At 37.6% G+C, this 21546-nt stretch overlaps 1 protein-coding gene across 1 annotated transcript; it reads left to right on the top strand.

The window, feature by feature from the left end:
- The first annotated feature begins 125 nt into the window (after window positions 1-125).
- LOC108222646 (uncharacterized) lies at window positions 126-1365 on the top strand. Its single transcript, XM_064092543.1, has 5 exons — window positions 126-252; window positions 401-502; window positions 594-660; window positions 739-837; window positions 965-1365. The coding sequence occupies exons 1-5, from the start codon at window positions 137-139 to the stop codon at window positions 1052-1054; spliced, it is 474 nt and encodes a 157-aa protein (XP_063948613.1). The 5' UTR covers window positions 126-136; the 3' UTR covers window positions 1055-1365.
- Window positions 1366-21546: the final 20181 nt, after the last annotated feature.

The raw sequence follows: 21546 nt of genomic DNA on the forward strand, positions 1-21546 counted from the left end.
TCTTTTTTATATTCTTTTCGAATCTGGTCTAATTTTATATAGTAATGATATTTCTTCACCAAATGTAATTTTTTGTTTGTATTTTTAGGATTTGTATTCATTGTTTCGGGATACGCCGAGTAGAGATTTGTCAGCGATGTTTTCTTTTCTTCATCCATCCACGTACAAGCTCAATGATGAATTTAATGATTATGTTGTGCAAAGGCTGAAAGACGGAGTTCTTCGCATGAACTTTTTGCCTTTTAACTACAAGTACGTCTCTTTTTTATGCGTCCTGTTTTACAATATTGTATCGCCTTGATTAGTCATATATATAGTTGTTGGTAAATTAATTATAATATTAGATATTATAATGAAAACAGTTTAAATTCTCACTTTAGTTTATATATAATGAAAACAGTTTGCATTGGATATTGATTGTGTTTTGGGAGTCAGAAATTTTCATCCTTAATCCATTGCCTCATTATCCACATCCCCAGGACCTTGAAAAGGCTTTAATGCGGTAATTTTTTACTTCAATTTATAATAATATATATAATGTAATGGGTAATTTCTTGATTTGACATTGTATTTTGTAATTATACATTTTACAGAGCAGTGAGATCTTTTAATGCCCAGGAAGGACGGGTAAACAAGAATCCCAAAGTTAAAAACGTTCTAGTGAGTATTTATTTGATTTGTAATTTTTCATTTTTTGTGAAATGTCTAGTGTCATTAAAAAAATTTTGGAATGTATAGGGCTGCCCTAAACAACCAGGCGGTACAGAATGTGGATATGTGGTCATGCGTTATATGAAAGATTTAGTTGCGGACGAGGAGATGAAGCTGCTAGACAAGGTTTATAAGTTTTTCAGTACTCAAGTATATATAGGGCAGCAGTATTTAATCTTTTACAGTACTCAATTTTGTAGTATATAAGTTTTTCAGTTGGTTAAGGAATGACATAGGTTTATTTGTGTTCCAGTGGGCTTTAAAGAGTCGCAAGACTTATACAAGGGAGGAGCTTGACGTCGTTCGCTATGAGACGCTTGATTATATCCAATCCATCATGTAGCTGCTGGTGACCGGTAGTACTTGTCTTGCAATCTAAAAACAGCTCTATATATTTCGCTTGAATGTTTTCGGATATCGTAGCTAGCTAGCTAGTACAGTTAGAACTTAAAAATCATGGATGAATTAATGTCAAGTAGTAGTAGTAGTTGATGTTTGATGGTTTAGTATACTGTTGGGATATATTGGTGTTATTGATTTTTGGATGCTATGGTGGATGTTAATTTGGATGCTGGTGGATGTTTGGATGTGTAGTAGAAGTTGGTTAGGAGAATGACAATTGGTATATATATTTGGAGATTGTTTGGATGTTAATTTGGTTGTTTGATTTGTAGTATTTTGGTTTTGGTAATTTTTTGGCAGCTCTGTTTTTAAAATTTGCATAAAAAAGCAGGTTATCAGACATCATTTCTTACAAAGCAACCGATTTTGGTTGTTTGATTTGTAGTATTTAGGTTTTGGTAATTTTTTGGCAGCTCTGTTTTTAAAATTTGCATAAAAAAAGCAGGTTATCTGACATCATTTCTTACAAAGCAACCGATTTTAAAAGCAGATAAATCAGACATCATGATTTAAAAAGCAACCGATTTTAAAAGCAGGTAATCAACATCAGTGCAACCCATTTTACACAACGGCGTATAAAAAGGAAATGATGTTATTAATTTGATAGACATCAGTGCATTCTACTTAGCCATCAGTTCCAGGTCAAGAAACGATGTTAAAGGATCTACTAACATCGGTTTATTTCTTAAATCGATGTGAGATATGTTAGTAACATCAGTTTACTATGCAAATGGAAGATTTTTGCTTGTCTTGCATATCTTTAAATTGATAAAAAGATCATATTATAATAATATATAAATAATAGATGTGCATTAGAAATTTAACATCAAGAGATATATATCAGTTTCCAACTGAAAAAACGATGTCATTGTCATCTTTTACATCAGTTTAAAACCGATGTTAAATGGGGTGACCTTTAACATCGCCCACAAAGACATCGTTTTTTGGTTTTCATAGACATCGGTGTTTAACCGATGTTTATTGACGTTTTTCTAATAGTGATTGGTGATCCTGATGTTGGTGTAAGGACTAGAAGTGCTACGACAAATGAATGCTTATTCTCTGGGTTTCTATCTCAACTAGAACCAAAGAAAATAGAAGAAGCACTTGTTGATCCTGATTGGGTTCTTGCCATGCAAGAAGAACTCAATCAATTTGAGAGACAAGAAGTCTGGGCCCTGGTTCCAAGACCAAAAGGAAAGTCTACAATTGGAGCTAGATGGGTCTTCCGTAACAAGTTAGATGGTGATGGCATTGTTGTGAGAAACAAAGCCAGACTGGTTGCAAAAGGTTATTCTCAAGAAGAAGGAATTGATTACGATGAAACCTATGCTCCAGTTGCTCGTCTTGAAGCCATCAGAATATTTCTTGCATTTGCTGCACACTCCAACTTCAAGGTTTATCAGATGGATGTGAAAAGTGCATTTCTGAATGGAAAGCTAGAAGAAGAAGTATATCTGGAACAACCCCCTGTCTTTGAAAATCCAGAGTTTGCTGATTTTGTGTACTTCCTATTCAAAGCTGTCTATGGGCTCAAGCAGTCACCAAGGACATGGTATGACACCCTCTCTGAATTTTTAATTGAGAATAAATTTACTAGAGGTGTCATAGACAAAACTCTCTTTTACAAATTGCATGATAATGATATGATATTTGTTCAAATATATGTTGATGATATAATATTTGGTTCTACTAACGATAACTTGTGCAAGAGGTTTACTAAGTTAATGCAGATTAACTATGAGATAAGTATGATGGGTGAGCTGTCCTACTTCCTTGGTCTTCAAGTAAGCCAAAAGGAAGATGGAATATTCATTTGCCAATCAAAATATGTCAGAGATCTTCTGCGAAAGTACAATCTAGAAGACTCTTCTCCGGCAAAGACACCCATGGCCACTGCCACAAAGCTTGACCAGGATAAATCTGGTAAGAAAGTTGATATTACAAGCTATCGAGGTATGATTGGCTCATTACTTTATCTTACTGCAAGTAGACCAGATATCGTTTGCAACATGTTTATGTGCTAGGTTTCAGGCTGATCCTAAGGAATCACATCTTATAGCCGTCAAAAGAATCTTTAGATATATCTTAAGGGTACACCTGGTTTAGGTATTTGGTACCCTAAGAATACTGGTTTTGACTTAACCGGCTATACAGATTCTGATTATGCAGGTTGCAGGATTGATCGAAAGAGTACGTCTGGAAGCTGTCAATTTCTAGGACGTCGATTGGTTTCCTGGTACAGCAAGAAGCAACACTCAGTGTCCACTTCTACTGCTGAAGCTGAATACATAGCTGCTGGCAGTTGCTGTGCTCAGATTCTCTGGATCAGGATTCAAGTAAATGATTATGGTATTTCTGTCGACAAAATTCCTATATTTTGTGACAACACTAGTGCCATAGCCATTTCAAACAATCCAGTGCAACACTCCCGGACCAAGCACATAGATATCAGGTATCATTTTATTCGAGAACATGTCATGAATGGAACTGTGGTGTTACATTTTGTACCCACGGCTGATCAAATTGCTGACATCTTCACTAAACCACTTGATGAATCCACTTTCTCTAAGTTGGTTTGTGAGCTAGGGATGTTAAATATGCCATGATTCTCTTTGTATATATTATATATTTGTTTTATATATTATTATATATTTTTGTGAATTTTCTGTGTAATTATATGTATTTTATTAGATTTTATATAATTGTTTGTAAATTATCTGATAATTTTCTGTGTAATTATGCATGTTCATATATGTCTCTGTTAATTTTCTAAGTGCTGCATACTCCCCTGTATTATTTTTCAAGCATTTAGATAATTATTTGTGTCTATTTTGTATTTTTCAAAATTAATTAAGCATAAATATTAGTTTTTAAGTTAATTCATTTTAATGAATTAAAGTTAAATTCATAAATATTTATGTAACGCCTGTAATATTTGACTTATATATATTACAGTATTTCATTTTGGTGATATATTAAATTTCGTGTTTTAATTGCCAAATTATGTGAATTGACTCGTTTATTGTTACGTGACTTTCGATTATAGTTAGAACGTACTTATATGACTTTTGGTGAATAGTTCTCGCTACGCGATTAAATAATATTACTAGTTGCGACGGTTTTGACTTTACATTAATAAATGTGATCGTTGCCGTTACCCGATTAAATAATAGTAAAGATATATGTGATTTAGTGATATTTGTTAATTGCGAGTAGCCGATAAACTTTAACTTGTAAAATGGCGTTTCATTGTATATATTTTTCTCGAGATTTTACGTGTATTATATTCGTGTTTTATATTTATGTGAAATGTGACTATTAGAGCTTTACTTGTAATATTTCTTTTAAAATTCATTCCTTGTCCAAAATTTGTGAAAACTATTTTATTAAACTTCTAAAATCTCATATTATTTGTGATCTTAATTTCATGATTTATCGATTTGTACTTTATTTACTAAAACTCATTCTTTTAATACTCTTTTAATCACACTTTTATTAATTATCAAAAGACTATATTACCCTTGCATGCATTTTACACTAACACTTGAGGAAAGGACAAGCTAGTCATTTCTACACCCACTACCACTTTTCTAGTCAAAAGAGGGGTCAAAGCAAGCATATAGCTCCACTTGTCACACCCCCTTTCACCCACCAAAACCCTCATTTCACTCCTCTCTCTCTCATTTCTCTCATTTCTCTCTACTCTCTTCTCTCCCTCTCGGCTGAATCTCTAAACCCTCCCCTCTCTCCACCATTTTCTTCCATTCTTTTTCATTTCAAGCTTTTGGAGGCCAAGACTTTCACTCTCTAAGCTTGCATCTTCACTTGAGGTTAGAACTTATGTTGCATGTTGAATTTGGAGCCGAAATGGGGCTTTGATCCTTATGGATTTAGAGTCACCATTTTGGAGGTTCCTATATGATGATCTTGATGTGTTTTTGGTGAGGTTTTACATCTCATTTTAGCCAAAAAGCACTTGTTCATCACCCTCGGCAATGAACTCAAAGAGAGCCGAGGGAATGGTTTGGTTTTTTTGAAGTTTTGATGGTTTTTGAGTTTGATTTCTTGTATATTCGAAGGGTGTGATGCTTTGGTAAGAATTTGGTATGATTTCAGCCCTTGCATGTCAGTATTTTGATGTTATATGATGAGATAAAGCTATGTATAAGAACCCTAGTGATGCATGTTGCTTTAAGTGAAAACCGTATGCAATATCATGAAATTGAACTTTGTATGTGATTTTTGAGTAATGCATGCCATGATTCTTGTGAGATATGGTTAGTTCTTAACATATATAATAGTTTAGAATGATGAATGATAGTTATTTGTGAGAATTACCATGTTTTATATTCGAAATTATGCATATATATATGCCCCTGAAATTCTGCTCTGTTTTACCTCTATATATGCCTCGGTTTTGTGCTCTTGGATGGTTAAATTTTGTGATAACTTGCCTTGTGTAAATAGTCAGTAGGTATATGTATAGTATAGATTAAGATTTGAGGCTTGGTTTGTTGGTTTGTGGTGTTTGGAGGGTGTTAAGGTGGAAGGAGACACACACACACACCATGGCAGATTTTTGCACCTTAGAAACCATGAGAAATAGATGTGTCATTCCCCACAGCAGGGCAGGGTGCTCTGTGCCAACTTTGATTAGAGACCCAAGGAGGCCTGAGCAAGGCCTTAGTGTCATTCCAAGTGCAAAACTTAGATTTAAGTCTTAAGTACCCAGTAGAGTCACAATTTCACCAAGGCACATAGTGGAAACACTTGTTTTTGCCAAAACCCCCAAGAGGTGCCAAACTGCCAAGGCAGAATGGTCACTTTGGTACACTAGTTTTTAAGGACCTATATAGGCAAGGCCTTTGAGTCACACCACTTCATAATGTTAGTTTAAGATTGTGTCAACCTTTAGAAATTGGTTTGGAGTCAATACCCTAAGTGGAGATGCCTCATTTCCACTAAAGAACACAAGTGTCACACATGGAGTCACATTCTAGTACCAACTTAGGATGCATTGCATTTGAGTGTGTCATCAGTGAGGCCTTGACCTCATATTGAGTCCATGAGTTAGTTTTAAGTCATATTAGAGAGTGCAAGTTAGTTTAAGTCAATTCACTTAGTATAGATGCATTCTTTTACCAAGGCACTTCAAGTGTCGCCAAGGTAAGCATACTAGTGAGTCAATTAGGTTGCACTTCACTTGTAAGTCTTGGGAGGTGGGGTACAAGTGTGCCCTACTAATAATTTGTTAATTAGAGGTCAGTAGAGTATGGTTAGGAGGTATTGGTCTTAGACCTTATGTGCTACTTGATTAAATGCTTAATTGACTTAGGAATAATTAGAGATATTCAGTAATATAAGTTAAGTAACCAAATGCCATGCTTTACTTGTTATGTGCATTACTTGATGATTATGTTACTTGTTTTAATTAAGTTTAAGTGTATATTTAATATATATGTATATATATTTATTTATATATATGTATATATATATTTATACGCGAAAGGGTAGTTAGTGACGAGGATACTATTAATTATAGGTGCAAGTAGGAGGCCAGGCAAGGAACCCCTAGAAGCATCTATACAAGAGTTCAGTAAGCTTTATTCAGGCAAGTGAAACTCTTCCATTATACTTGTTTTACAATTGTATACCCTGTGAACGTTGAATTACTGTTTACTTAGGACTGAATTACCTTGTCACCCCTCATGATCATAACTTTGGATTCCAATAATACCCTTAATACTTGAATTACCTTTTTCATATGTTATTACCCTACACCCACATGATTATACTCCAATAGTCCTTTGATGAATAATGAGAACTTGATACCCCACATTAAACTGAATTATCTCATTTGGAACCCCGATCTTGATAACATCCGTTACTTTTGAAAGATCACTTGTATTTTGAAAACACCCTTGCTTATAACTTGTCTTTGATAAAGACCCCTTTTTGAAAATGAATTGAATTGAAAAGACCTTAAAAGGAATTGGTTAATATTTTACTTAAGACTGAGGCGCCAGTCAATTATTGCAGCATCAGTAGCGGGGAGCCTGATGTCTGTTTATGGCCAATGTGTGCCGAGGATCCTCCCTGGTTGAATCACTTTATGTGGTTCGGAGCTTGGTGTGGGCTAATCACCCCTCAATGCTCGTAGCGCTGTGTGTTTCCAATTCCAATAAATTGATATCCCACATTGCACCTTTACTTGTGTTTATACCTTGTGATATCTGTTGATGCTTTTGCACTTATTATCTTGCATATTGTGAACTGTTATATATACTGTTTTCACTTGCTGAGCTTTATGCTCATATATATATTGTTGTTGTTATAACCCTTCAGTGAAACCCGAGAACGGCCCGTTTCAAGCAGACCGCACGTAAATCCACCTCAGGCAACGGGATTGCTTACCGCCGTATGATGGAGCAGGTTGGGAACTCGTAGTTCCCTAGTTAATTTCTTCTAATCTTTTGGGATTTAAAAACTGTAGTATGACTTAGACTTAATTTGGATTCTATTTGGGTTGTAATAACTTTAGTTGTTGTTCATACTCATTCCTGGTGATTCCGGGAGTGTGGATTTAGACTTGTAGATTAATATTTATAACTCTGTAGTTTAATTATATTTATCGATATGCATGCTTTAGTCGGATATTTATGTTGGGTCCGTCACAGTTGGTATCAGAGCGACAGGTTTGAGTCACTGAACAACATAGGATAAATGAATATAAGATAGGATTTAGAGGTTAAGATGAACTTAGATCATGTGGGACTTGGGGCGTTAGAATCTTTTAAGTTTTCTCACCCTTTTGACTATAACCGCGTATATATATATATATAACTGTTGGCAGGCATCGTCATCTTCTAGTCCCGGATTCCCGGCTACTGTTCCATTCCCGCTTTACGAGCAGATGGTGAGGCTTACTGACCGACTCGAGGGCCAGAACACGATTCTCCAGCACCGGATTGACCAGCTGTACCGTGAGGACTTTGATGATGAAGGCAACCGTCCCCGTTTGATTGCTAGGGTCGACGAGATCATTCGTATGGCCGAGGACCGTTTGGCAGCTATTCCACCCTACCGCGAGCGTGAGAGCCGTATCACTTTGACCGCCATTACCGACGAGCTCCGCCGTGTGATTAGCAGTCTCCGTGAGCCAGTTGCCAGTCCATCAGCTTCACCAGCATCATCACCATCCCCCTAGACTATTCCTTAGTCTATTTTATTTCCGTTATCATGTTATCCGTACTTTGACTTTCCATTTCGTACTTGTACCCCCGGATTGTTTCGGGAAGACTTTTATTCGCACTTTATTTCCGTCCGTACTGTTCCGTACCTATCATTTGAACTAATGTTTAATCTCGCACTTTGACTATTTATCTCATTTTGTCATTACACGTGTACCATGCTTAGATAGAAATTGCCATGTTAAACCTTTAGAACTTGATCATTTTTTTTGACTTTTCCAATATACCATGATATGACTTTGACCGAATAATTGTACCTTTGCAATATGATACCTTAGACTCTAATAATACACATACATACCATGATGCCATAATAATTACCATAAACCGTTACCATGTGAATAACTCTTGAATAATACCTTTGTACCCAATATCCCCTTTGGTATAACTTGTATGCATATATTGAACTGTGAATAAGCTTTTCTTGTCTACATTCAGAATCATGCCTCCTCGAAGAGCCCGCAACACCACCAATGAAAATACCGAAGAACCACCACCAACCTTGGCTCAACTTATGCAACTTCTTCACCAACAATCTGTCACCCTTGCTCAACAACAACAATTACTTCAACAACAACTCCAGCAACAACAACAAGCACCACCACCACCTACTACTTTCAAATCTTTCCAAGCTGTGAAACCACCCGAGTTCCGAGGAACTCAAGACCCTGTTGAAGCTCAATCCTGGCTAAAGGAGATGGAGAAGGCTTTCACCTTGGCTGTTGTAACCGATGATAAGAAAGTTGAATATGCGTCATATTTTCTGAAAGATGAAGCAAACTACTGGTGGGAGTCAGCCCGTGCTTTAGAAGAAGGTGAGGTTATTGCTTGGGATAGATTCAAGAGGATATTTCTAGACAAGTACTTTCCAAGGTATATGCAAACTCAGATGGAGTTGAAGTTCTTTGAATTGAAGCAAGAGGGAATGACTGTTGGGGAATATGAAAAGAAGTTTACAGAATTAGCAAGGTTCGTGGGAGATTATGTGGACACGGACGAGAAAAGAGCGAAGAGATTTCAACAAGGATTGAAGCCTTGGCTACGAAGCAGAGTGGCTGCATTTGAATTGGCCACATATGCTGAAGTGGTCCAGAAGGCAATGGTGATTGAAGGAGAAAGTGATCAGAATCAGAAGGAGAAGGATAACAAGAAGAGAAAGTTTGGGAATAATGGTGAAGGTTCGGCTCAAGGGAGCCAAAAAGGGAAGAATTTCAAGAAGTTTGGAGTTCAGAATCAAGGAGGTCCCCGAGGATTCAAGAAAGGTGATAATAGGAACGTGAGGAAGATTCAAGGACCGAGTGGTCAAAGGAGTCAACAAGCAAATTCAGAATGCAAGTTCTGCAACAAGAAACACATGGGAAGTTGTAATAAGGCTGATATTGTCTGTTTCAAGTGCAACTCGAAAGGTCATTATGCAAACGAGTGCCAGAATTCGAAGCCTTCTGTTACATGTTTCAAGTGTGGAAAGACCGGTCACATGTCAAGGGATTGTAAAGCTCCTCAAACTAACAAGTTGATGCAATTGGCAGCTACCCCTTACAATCAAGGAATGACATCTTCTGTTCCGATTCTGCAACTACCTTCTACTCAAGTTTTTGAGTCTGCAACTCCTGTTTACCATCCCTCTTATCCGGCTCAAGCAAGGACATTCAACATGAATATCAAAGATGCTGTTCAGAGTTCTGAGGTTGTGGCAGGTACGCTTTCTGTCAACAACAACCATGCTAAAGTGCTATTTGATTCTGGAGCTACTAGATCTTTCATATCTGAATCTTTTGTTGGCAAGTTGAATTGTGGAATTGAACCGTTAGTTGAACCCTTATCTATCATTGTTGCTAATCAAGAACAAGTATCTGTTAGAAGTATTTGCCCCCGATGTACTATAGAGATTTCTGGCTTTAGTTTTCCTGCTTCCCTTATACCTTTTCGATTAGGAAAGTTTGATGTTATATTAGGTATGGATTGGTTAGCAGAAAATGGTGCTCAAATAGATTGTAAGAAGAAGAAGATAATCCTTAAGTCTCCTCAAGGCAAGAAAGTAGAATTCAAAGGGCAGAAACAAGCTAAGACATTTTTGACGACAATTGAAGCTAAGAAGTTGTTAAGGCAAGGTTGTGAAGGTTATTTGGCTCATGTAATTGAAAGATCTAAAGAGACGCCGAACATAGAAAGTATTCCGATAGTTAATGAATTTCTGGATGTATTTCCTGACGATCTTCCTGGATTGCCTCCCGACCGTCAAATTGAGTTTTCTATCGACTTAGCACCCGGCACGGAACCAGTTTCAAAGCAACCGTATCGAATGGCACCGGCAGAAATGAAAGAGTTGGCCAAGCAATTGCAAGAATTGTTAGACAAAGGAGTTATAAGGCCGAGTGTATCCCCGTGGGGAGCTCCAGTTCTTTTTGTGAAGAAAAAGGACGGAAGCATGAGATTGTGCATCGACTATAGAGAATTGAACAAGTTAACAATCAAGAATAGGTATCCTTTGCCTCGAATCGACGACTTATTTGATCAACTCAAAGGAGCAACTTACTTTTCGAAGATTGACTTGCGTTCGGGATATCATCAATTGAAGATTAAGCCGGAAGACATTCCGAAGACCGCTTTTAGAACTCGTTATGGGCATTATGAGTTTCTAGTTATGGCATTTGGATTGACAAACGCACCAGCCGCCTTCATGGATTTGATGAACCGTGTATTCAAGAAGTATTTAGACAAGTTCGTCATTGTATTCATCGACGATATTCTCATATACTCGAAATCTAAAGAGGAACATGCTGAACATCTGAGGATAGCTTTGGAAACTTTAAGAAAGGAGAAGTTGTATGCAAAGTTCTCAAAATGTGAATTTTGGCTACGAGAAGTGCAGTTTTTAGGGCATATTATTGGAAGTGAAGGTATTCGAGTGGATCCAGCAAAGATAGAAGCTGTGATGAATTGGGAGAGGCCGAAGACCCCAACTGAAGTTAGAAGTTTCATGGGATTGGCCGGATATTATCGAAGGTTTGTGAAGGATTTCTCGAAGATTGCAGTACCGTTGACAAGATTGACTCGGAAGAATGAGAAGTTTGAATGGACCGATAAATGTGAAAAGAGTTTTCAAGAGTTGAAACAGAGATTAGTCACCGCTCCAGTTTTGGCTTTGCCAGATGATCAAGGAGAATTTGTTATCTACAGTGATGCGTCGTACAAGGGATTAGGTTGTGTCTTAATGCAACACGGGAAAGTGATAGCCTACGCGTCAAGACAACTCAAGCCACACGAACAAAGATATCCGACTCATGACTTGGAATTGGCAGCAATTGTGTTTGCCCTGAAGCTTTGGAGACACTATCTTTATGGCGAGAAGTGTGCAATATTCACGGATCACAAAAGCTTGAAGTACATTTTCACGCAAAAAGAGTTGAACATGAGGCAGCGAAGATGGTTGGAATTGATTAAAGACTACGACTGCACGATTAACTATCATCCCGGAAAGGCGAACGTAGTAGCAGATGCGTTAAGTCGCAAAGAAAGGTTGAATATGTTGACCATGGCTCAAGAACTATCACAGGAATTTGAGAAGATGGGAATTAAAATTCGAGCTCCTAGTGCACCTACAGAAATGATTCATACCATGACCTTTCAGCCTGAATTGATAGAGAAGATAAAGAAGTGCCAAGAAGAAGTGATGAATGAAAAGATGAATGAGTTAACCGGAGAAGAAATCTGCACACAGAAAGACAACCAAGGAATCTTGAGATTTTCATCAAGAATTTGGATACCAAATGTGGAGGAATTGAAGAATGAAATTTTGAAGGATGCTCACAATTCAGAGTTTTCTATTCACCCCGGAAGCACAAAAATGTACCAAGATCTGAAGCAAAACTTTTGGTGGCCAGACATGAAGAAGGAAATTGCTCAATGGATCAGTAAATGCTACACTTGTCAAAGGGTAAAAGCTGAACATCAGAAGCCAAGTGGATTGATACAGCCGTTGGAGATACCAGAATGGAAGTGGGAGCACATTGCAATGGACTTTATAGTTGGATTGCCAAGGACGAAATCTAATCATGATGCTATTTGGGTAATAATTGATCGGTTGACCAAGTCGGCTCATTTTCTGCCAATTAACGAGAGATTCTCAATGGACAAGCTGATTCACATGTATTTGAAAGAGATTGTTACTCGTCATGGAGTTCCAGTATCTATTGTGTCAGATCGAGACCCTCGTTTTAATTCTAGATTTTGGAAGCAATTTCAAGAACATTTGGGAACCCGACTCAAGATGAGTACTGCCTATCATCCACAAACGGACGGACAAAGCGAGCGTACAATTCAAACTATCGAAGACATGTTAAGGTCTTGCGCTTTAGACTTCAAAGGAAATTGGGACGAGCATTTGCCTTTGGTTGAGTTTTCGTATAATAACAGTTATCATGCCAGCATTGGAATGCCCCCGTACGAAGCTCTTTATGGAAGGAAGTGTAGATCTCCGATATATTGGGATGAAGTTGGAGAAAGAAAAGTAATTGGTCCAGAATTGATCCAGCAAACAAAAGAAGCAGTAGATGTGATTCGAAGCAGATTGATTGCAGCTCAAGATAGACAACGGAAGTATGCTGACCCGCACAGAAAGGATGTTGAATATGAAGTAGGAGAAGCTGTTCTGTTGAAAGTGTCACCATGGAAAGGAATAGCAAGATTCGGAAAGAAAGGGAAACTGAGTCCAAGATTTATTGGACCTTTTGAGATTTTAAGCAGAATTGGGAAAGTGGTGTACGAACTAGCCTTACCGCCTCAAATGCAGCACGTTCACAATGTTTTCCATGTCTCATTGCTTAAGAAGTTCAACCCCGACACCAAGTGCATCATAGAGAATGAACCAGTTGAGATAGAGCCCGATTTATCTTATATCGAGCAACCGGTTAGCATTTTAGATAGAAAGGATAAGGTGTTAAGGAATAAGACAGTTCCTTTAGTTCGAGTATTGTGGAGGAATCCCAAAGTTGAAGAATCAACGTGGGAATTAGAAAGTGATATGTTAGATAAGTATCCTCATTTGTTTACTTAGATTCTGGGGTCAGAATCCTTTTAAGGGGGGAAGGATGTAACGCCTGTAATATTTGACTTATATATATTACAGTATTTCATTTTGGTGATATATTAAATTTCGTGTTTTAATTGCCAAATTATGTGAATTGACTCGTTTATTGTTACGTGACTTTCGATTATAGTTAGAACGTACTTATATGACTTTTGGTGAATAGTTCTCGCTACGCGATTAAATAATATTACTAGTTGCGACGGTTTTGACTTTACATTAATAAATGTGATCGTTGCCGTTACCCGATTAAATAATAGTAAAGATATATGTGATTTAGTGATATTTGTTAATTGCGAGTAGCCGATAAACTTTAACTTGTAAAATGGCGTTTCATTGTATATATTTTTCTCGAGATTTTACGTGTATTATATTCGTGTTTTATATTTATGTGAAATGTGACTATTAGAGCTTTACTTGTAATATTTCTTTTAAAATTCATTCCTTGTCCAAAATTTGTGAAAACTATTTTATTAAACTTCTAAAATCTCATATTATTTGTGATCTTAATTTCATGATTTATCGATTTGTACTTTATTTACTAAAACTCATTCTTTTAATACTCTTTTAATCACACTTTTATTAATTATCAAAAGACTATATTACCCTTGCATGCATTTTACACTAACACTTGAGGAAAGGACAAGCTAGTCATTTCTACACCCACTACCACTTTTCTAGTCAAAAGAGGGGTCAAAGCAAGCATATAGCTCCACTTGTCACACCCCCTTTCACCCACCAAAACCCTCATTTCACTCCTCTCTCTCTCATTTCTCTCATTTCTCTCTACTCTCTTCTCTCCCTCTCGGCTGAATCTCTAAACCCTCCCCTCTCTCCACCATTTTCTTCCATTCTTTTTCATTTCAAGCTTTTGGAGGCCAAGACTTTCACTCTCTAAGCTTGCATCTTCACTTGAGGTTAGAACTTATGTTGCATGTTGAATTTGGAGCCGAAATGGGGCTTTGATCCTTATGGATTTAGAGTCACCATTTTGGAGGTTCCTATATGATGATCTTGATGTGTTTTTGGTGAGGTTTTACATCTCATTTTAGCCAAAAAGCACTTGTTCATCACCCTCGGCAATGAACTCAAAGAGAGCCGAGGGAATGGTTTGGTTTTTTTGAAGTTTTGATGGTTTTTGAGTTTGATTTCTTGTATATTCGAAGGGTGTGATGCTTTGGTAAGAATTTGGTATGATTTCAGCCCTTGCATGTCAGTATTTTGATGTTATATGATGAGATAAAGCTATGTATAAGAAACTCTAGTGATGCATGTTGCTTTAAGTGAAAACCGTATGCAATATCATGAAATTGAACTTTGTATGTGATTTTTGAGTAATGCATGCCATGATTCTTGTGAGATATGGTTAGTTCTTAACATATATAATAGTTTAGAATGATGAATGATAGTTATTTGTGAGAATTACCATGTTTTATATTCGAAATTATGCATATATATATGCCCCTGAAATTCTGCTCTGTTTTACCTCTATATATGCCTCGGTTTTGTGCTCTTGGATGGTTAAATTTTGTGATAACTTGCCTTGTGTAAATAGTCAGTAGGTATATGTATAGTATAGATTAAGATTTGAGGCTTGGTTTGTTGGTTTGTGGTGTTTGGAGGGTGTTAAGGTGGAAGGAGACACACACACACACCATGGCAGATTTTTGCACCTTAGAAACCATGAGAAATAGATGTGTCATGCTTAGGCCCTCATAGGCCCAAGTCTCCTGGAGTTGGGACTTGATGTATACAAGTCTCCAGTAGCCATAAAAGTCACAAAAACCATCATTTACATAGATGCACACACACATCTTTGAGTATAGGGCAGAACAGGGCACTTTGGGATTTATTGTGTCCTTAAGTGGTTAACACCTTGTCATTGATGAGGCCCTTATGGGGCCTTGATTTAGATGAGCTTAGGGAAGTATTAGGAAGCTATTTGAGTCATTGTATTGGTGTAGTGAGTGAGTTTAGTGAGTCTCAAGTTGTTAAGTTCATGGCAGTCCCCACAGCAGGGCAGGGTGCTCTGTTCCAACTTTGATTAGAGACCCAAGGAGGCCTGAGCAAGGCCTTAGTGTCATTCCAAGTGCACAACTTAGATTTAAGTCTTAAGTACCCAGTAGAGTCACAATTTCACCAAGGCACATAGTGGAAACACTTGTTTTTGCCAAAACCCCCAAGAGGTGCCAAACTGCCAAGGCAGAATGGTCACTTTGGTACACTAGTTTTTAAGGACCTATATAGGCAAGGCCTTTGAGTCACACCACTTCATAATGTTAGTTTAAGATTGTGTCAACCTTTAGAAATTGGTTTGGAGTCAATACCCTAAGTGGAGATGCCTCATTTCCACTAAAGAACACAAGTGTCACACATGGAGTCACATTCTAGTACCAACTTAGGATGCATTGCATTTGAGTGTGTCATCAGTGAGGCCTTGACCTCATATTGAGTCCATGAGTTAGTTTTAAGTCATATTAGAGAGTGCAAGTTAGTTTAAGTCAATTCACTTAGTATAGATGCATTCTTTTACCAAGGCACTTCAAGTGTCGCCAAGGTAAGCATACTAGTGAGTCACTTAGGTTGCACTTCACTTGTAAGTCTTGGGAGGTGGGGTACAAGTGTGCCCTACTAATAATTTGTTAATTAGAGGTCAGTAGAGTATGGTTAGGAGGTATTGGTCTTAGACCTTATGTGCTACTTGATTAAATGCTTAATTGACTTAGGAATAATTAGAGATATTCAGTAATATAAGTTAAGTAACCAAATGCCATGCTTTACTTGTTATGTGCATTACTTGATGATTATGTTACTTGTTTTAATTAAGTTTAAGTGTATATTTAATATATATGTATATATATTTATTTATATATATGTATATATATATTTATACGCGAAAGGGTAGTTAGTGACGAGGATACTATTAATTATAGGTGCAAGTTGGAGGCCAGGCAAGGAACCCCTAGAAGCATCTATACAAGAGTTCAGTAAGCTTTATCCAGGCAAGTGAAACTCTTCCTTTATACTTGTTTTACAATTGTATACCCTGTGAACGTTGAATTACTGTTTACTTAGGACTGAATTACCTTGTCACCCCTCATGATCATAACTTTGGATTCCAATAATACCCTTAATACTTGAATTACCTTTTTCATATGTTATTACCCTACACCCACATGATTATACTCCAATAGTCCTTTGATGAATAATGAGAACTTGATACCCCACATTAAACTGAATTATCTCATTTGGAACCCCGATCTTGATAACATCCGTTACTTTTGAAAGATCACTTGTATTTTGAAAACACCCTTGCTTATAACTTGTCTTTGATCAAGACCCCTTTTTGAAAATGAATTGAATTGAAAAGACCTTAAAAGGAATTGGTTAATATTTTACTTAAGACTGAGGCGCCAGTCAATTATTGCAGCATCAGTAGCGGGAAGCCTGATGTCTGTTTATGGCCAATGTGTGCCGAGGATCCTCCCTGGTTGAATCACTTTATGTGGTTCGGAGCTTGGTGTGGGCTGATCACCCCTCAATGCTCGTAGCGCTGTGTGTTTCCAATTCCAATAAATTGATATCCCACATTGCACCTTTACTTGTGTTTATACCTTGTGATATCTGTTGATGCTTTTGCACTTATTATCTTGCATATTGTGAACTGTTATATATACTGTTTTCACTTGCTGAGCTTTATGCTCATATATATATTGTTGTTGTTATAACCCTTCAGTGAAACCCGAGAATGGCCCGTTTCAAGCAGACCGCACGTAAATCCACCTCAGGCAACGGGATTGCTTACCGCCGTATGATGGAGCAGGTTGGGAACTCGTAGTTCCCTAGTTAATTTCTTCTAATCTTTTGGGATTTAAAAACTGTATTATGACTTAGACTTAATTTGGATTCTATTTGGGTTGTAATAACTTTAGTTGTTGTTCATACTCATTCCTGGTGATTCCGGGAGTGTGGATTTAGACTTGTAGATTAATATTTATAACTCTGTAGTTTAATTATATTTATCGATATGCATGCTTTAGTCGGATATTTATGTTGGGTCCGTCACAATTTATATTTAATTAAAGTTGAATTTTACAAAATATTTGTGTAATATTTTAGATATTATTTGTATTAGGTTTTTGATTTTATGTGTAAAAAGGTTTTATTTCAAAAGAAAATCAAAAATCATAATATTTATACATATTTTTTATTATAACTCGGCATGACATTCTGTATAATGTCATACCGAGTGCGTTTTTGCCTGTTACATAATTCGGTATGACAATTTATTATATTGTCATATCAGGGTCTGTGGTGTGTCTTACACGCTTTATCAAAACTCAGCATGACAATGTAAAACATTGTCATACCGAGGTATTTCACCTACCACACGCCTCTTTTAAACCTCGGTATGACAATACAAGCCATTGTCATACCGAAATTTCAAAACCCCCTTATGACATTCAACAGCATTGTCATACTGCCATTCATCTTCACCCTCATATACATACATACGCATATACACACGAACTCCCTTGTTCTTCATCGAGTTTTTTCAAGTTTTTTGTGTAAAAACTTGCTGGTTTCATGATTTTCAAGCTCTAATCGCTTGATGGTTACTCATTAATCACGTTTTTAAGTCGAATTTCTGCCAAATTTTGTTCAAACCGAGTCCGACTGAGTCGAACGAGTTGGGTTGTTTTTGACCGAGTTCACACAAGTCAGTGCCGAGTTCGTGATTACTGGACTTTGGATTGTATGCTTTGATCGAATTTTTGTTGATTTGGGGCAAAAATTTTCGAAACCCTCTTTTGGTATTTCGAATTTTTAGGGTTTTAAAGAGATTTAGGGACTCGTTTGGCGAAGTGATGATTAGTGGGACTTAATTGGGATTTTGTGGAATTATAATTGGCCATTTACAATTTAATTAATTTTTAATTCGAGTTTAATCTAATAATTCGAATTATTAATTAATTGGTTAATTGTTAATTTAATTATTAATTGAAATTTGCGAGAAATTTGAGAATTAACATTTTATTTGAAAAAATTCTCGTTTAATTCAATTTTTAATTATAAAAATGGCTAGCCAATTTGTTATCGGTGAGACCAACTACAACGGTTATTTGGACCCTGATTCCAGCTTGGAGAGATTCAGACCTTGGGTGAGGTTCCTGAATAGTCAAAGTTTAGTCAGCACGGCCATCACTGCTCATGCTGATTTACAGATTCGACCACTCCAAGACTTCTACTCCTCTGCAATCAATACCACTCTCCTAGATAGCTACAGGGTTTCTGGAAATATTACAGGAGGTCGGAGTATTACCATTTCAGTTGATGATGTCAACAGAATACTTGGGTTTCCACGGAACAACTTTGCTGAGATTCCGACAGATGCTGAAATCACTCAATTCTTTCAGACCATTCTTTATCAGGGAGAGATACATCTACCAAGAATGCTGAAAGGGAACTTGAAACCTGAGTGGGATTTATTCTTCGATACACTGGCAAAGGTCTTTTCCCCAACCACTCGAAGTAATTTCAACATCATATCCTCCCTTCTTCAAATCATTGGATTCTGCATTGTTCACAATCGATCAATCAACTTTGGCAAGTTGATTCTTCAGTCGATTCTAAAGAAGTTGGGACCACTCAGTAGTCGATAAGTTGCACAGAATCCCAGGGTTGTCTGTTTTACCCTCGGTTCTTAATGCTGTTTTTGAATGATAAGATGACGGACGCTGAGAAGAATTCTTACTTCAACTCTCCAATTGCACCAACTCAGCGTGTCTGTACGAAGTTGATGAAAGCTCTGACAAACAAAAGAAAACATGAGAATCTTCCACTCATCGTGACTCCATACCTGATGGAGCAGATCAATGCTCAGCCACAACAACTTCATCAATTCCAAGTGGCTCAACCTCAACAACAACAACCACAACAAGATCAACCGGAACAACCGCAACAACCACAACAACCAGAACCACTTCAAATACAACAACCAGAACAACACCAATCACCATATCAATCACCACACCAATCTCCATACCAAACACCACACCTATCTCCATACCAATCACCACACCAATCTCCATACCAATCATTACACCATTCCCCTCTACATCAAACACATCAATCACAATCATTTGAAGACGAACCTCAGGAATACAACTTCTTCCAAGCTCAACCGTCCTCATCTGAACCTCTACCACAACAACAACACACCCACTATATACCACAAACACAATCAACCTCCCAACCTTTACCTGCTGACTCAACATCAAATCCAGAGTTGCAGTCCTTTCGACAGGACCTACAGGTAGCTCAGGTACTTTCTGACTTCTCATCTAATTTTAATGTTGATGCATCAGATTTTGTTGGTGACCTTGATTTTGTTTTCCAGACTACCAGCAATGAACCTGACAACACACAGGTTCATATCCAAGCTGACGAATTCATTCAACCAACTCTTTCTTTTGCAAACACTGCAATCATCACTACTACTCAACCTATTCGTAAGATTGCCAGAAAGAGAAGCTCAAGCAGTTTGACGAGTCAACCCGCAGCTCTGTCTTCCATTAAGAAGCCTAGGTTGGAAGCCCTGGAGACATCTGCAGCCTCATCCTTGCCTTCCCAAAAAGGCTTGGACTTGGAACAGGCAATGAAACAGTCTCTGGACTCATTCTCTCAACATAATGAAGCCATTGAAGTTGACCGCTCTGCCACGGTACCCTGTACAGAGTCAAGCACTACGCTAGCACTCACGCTAGTGCAAGACCAAACAAATACACAGGTTACTATGTTTACTGATTGCACAGATTTTCAAAACCAGTTTATCATGTATGAAAACTTTTCTGATCAAACTTTCTTTTCTGATCAGGCGGTACTTGGCAATGTGCAAGTAAACTTGCCCTCACAGGCTTCCGGAGGACAATTTGTTCCTCCACTACCTTTGAACCCATCTCAGGGGGCATTGGTAGCTTATACAGGTACAGCTAGAAGAGTGCAAACAATGAGTGATGAAAGGCAAACACCGAGCGATACACATGCACGTGAGGCTAGTGAAACAGCTATGAGTGTACGTGAGGTGAGTGCACACACTGACCCGGCTTTGTTTGAGGAACAAATGTCTAAGCTTAGAGCTGAATTAGCCCGGATGATAGCTGAAAATGAGAGGCTAAAGGGTGCACAGTTGGTGACCCTAGAGAAGAAAACTGATGAAAGGCCATCCAGTTCTTCCAGGGATGAGCTTAAAGGAGAAATTCATGAGTTGACTGTCGAGATGAGATCTAATCATGCACTGTATATGTCAAAATTTGATGATATCGACAGAAAACTGGATCAACTCCTAAAGAACTCAAAGTCAGATGCTGATACCTCTAGAGAGGATCCCTCAACTAAGGGGGAGTATAGAGGAGATGGAGACAAAGGTGACAGAGATGACAGGGGAAATAGTTCAAATCAAAGCAACAAAGGCAATACTTCTGAATCTGCTCCTGACAATTCTGAAAAGTCAAAAGGCAAAGAGCCGTTACATCAATCTGATAATGTCTTCAATTTTGACAATTATGATGATTATCCGCAAGACATGGATGATGATGACGTCTTCGATGCTACATACCGTCAAGCAGAGGAAGAAGGCAAATTTGAGGAGAGCTATTTATTCCAGGATGAAGAACCTGTTGATCCTGAACACGAAGAAAATGTCCGGAAGTTTAAAGCTGAGAATGAAGCTAGGAAGCGTAAGCTTCGAGATTACCAGAAACTTCTAGAGGACAAGTTGATAACAGAAGAGCAAATCAAGAAAGAGAAGCAGAAAATCTATGATGCTGCGTGCAAGCAGAAGAATCTTGATATCAAAAGGAAAGTTGGAAAAAGCTGGGACATCGCAAAGAGGATTTTCAATGGACCTCAAAGGGAGTCTTTCAATGACAGAAAGTTCTTATCTCTTATCTACGATCTTCGAGAGGTAAACCCTGATGAGGATATCTTTATGCATGCCTTCGCTTTAGAAATTGATTACTTGACTGTTGGAGTCAATAACTTGCTAGAACAGTGGGAGCTGATTGTATATACACAGAGAAATGGTTCATTCAG

This window comes from Daucus carota, chromosome 4, assembly GCF_001625215.2.
Source record: "Daucus carota subsp. sativus chromosome 4, DH1 v3.0, whole genome shotgun sequence".
NCBI classification, from domain to species: domain Eukaryota; kingdom Viridiplantae; phylum Streptophyta; class Magnoliopsida; order Apiales; family Apiaceae; genus Daucus; species Daucus carota.

Bases quoted from the DNA above. Each gene is read 5' to 3' on its own strand.
- LOC108222646 (XM_064092543.1), top strand. From the start codon at position 137: ATGTTTTCTTTTCTTCATCCATCCACGTACAAGCTCAATGATGAATTT. The intron at 253-400 runs GTACGTCTCTTT...TAATGAAAACAG, and splicing joins TTTTTGCCTTTTAACTACAA to TTTGCATTGGATATTGATTG. The intron at 503-593 runs GTAATTTTTTAC...TACATTTTACAG, and splicing joins CTTGAAAAGGCTTTAATGCG to AGCAGTGAGATCTTTTAATG.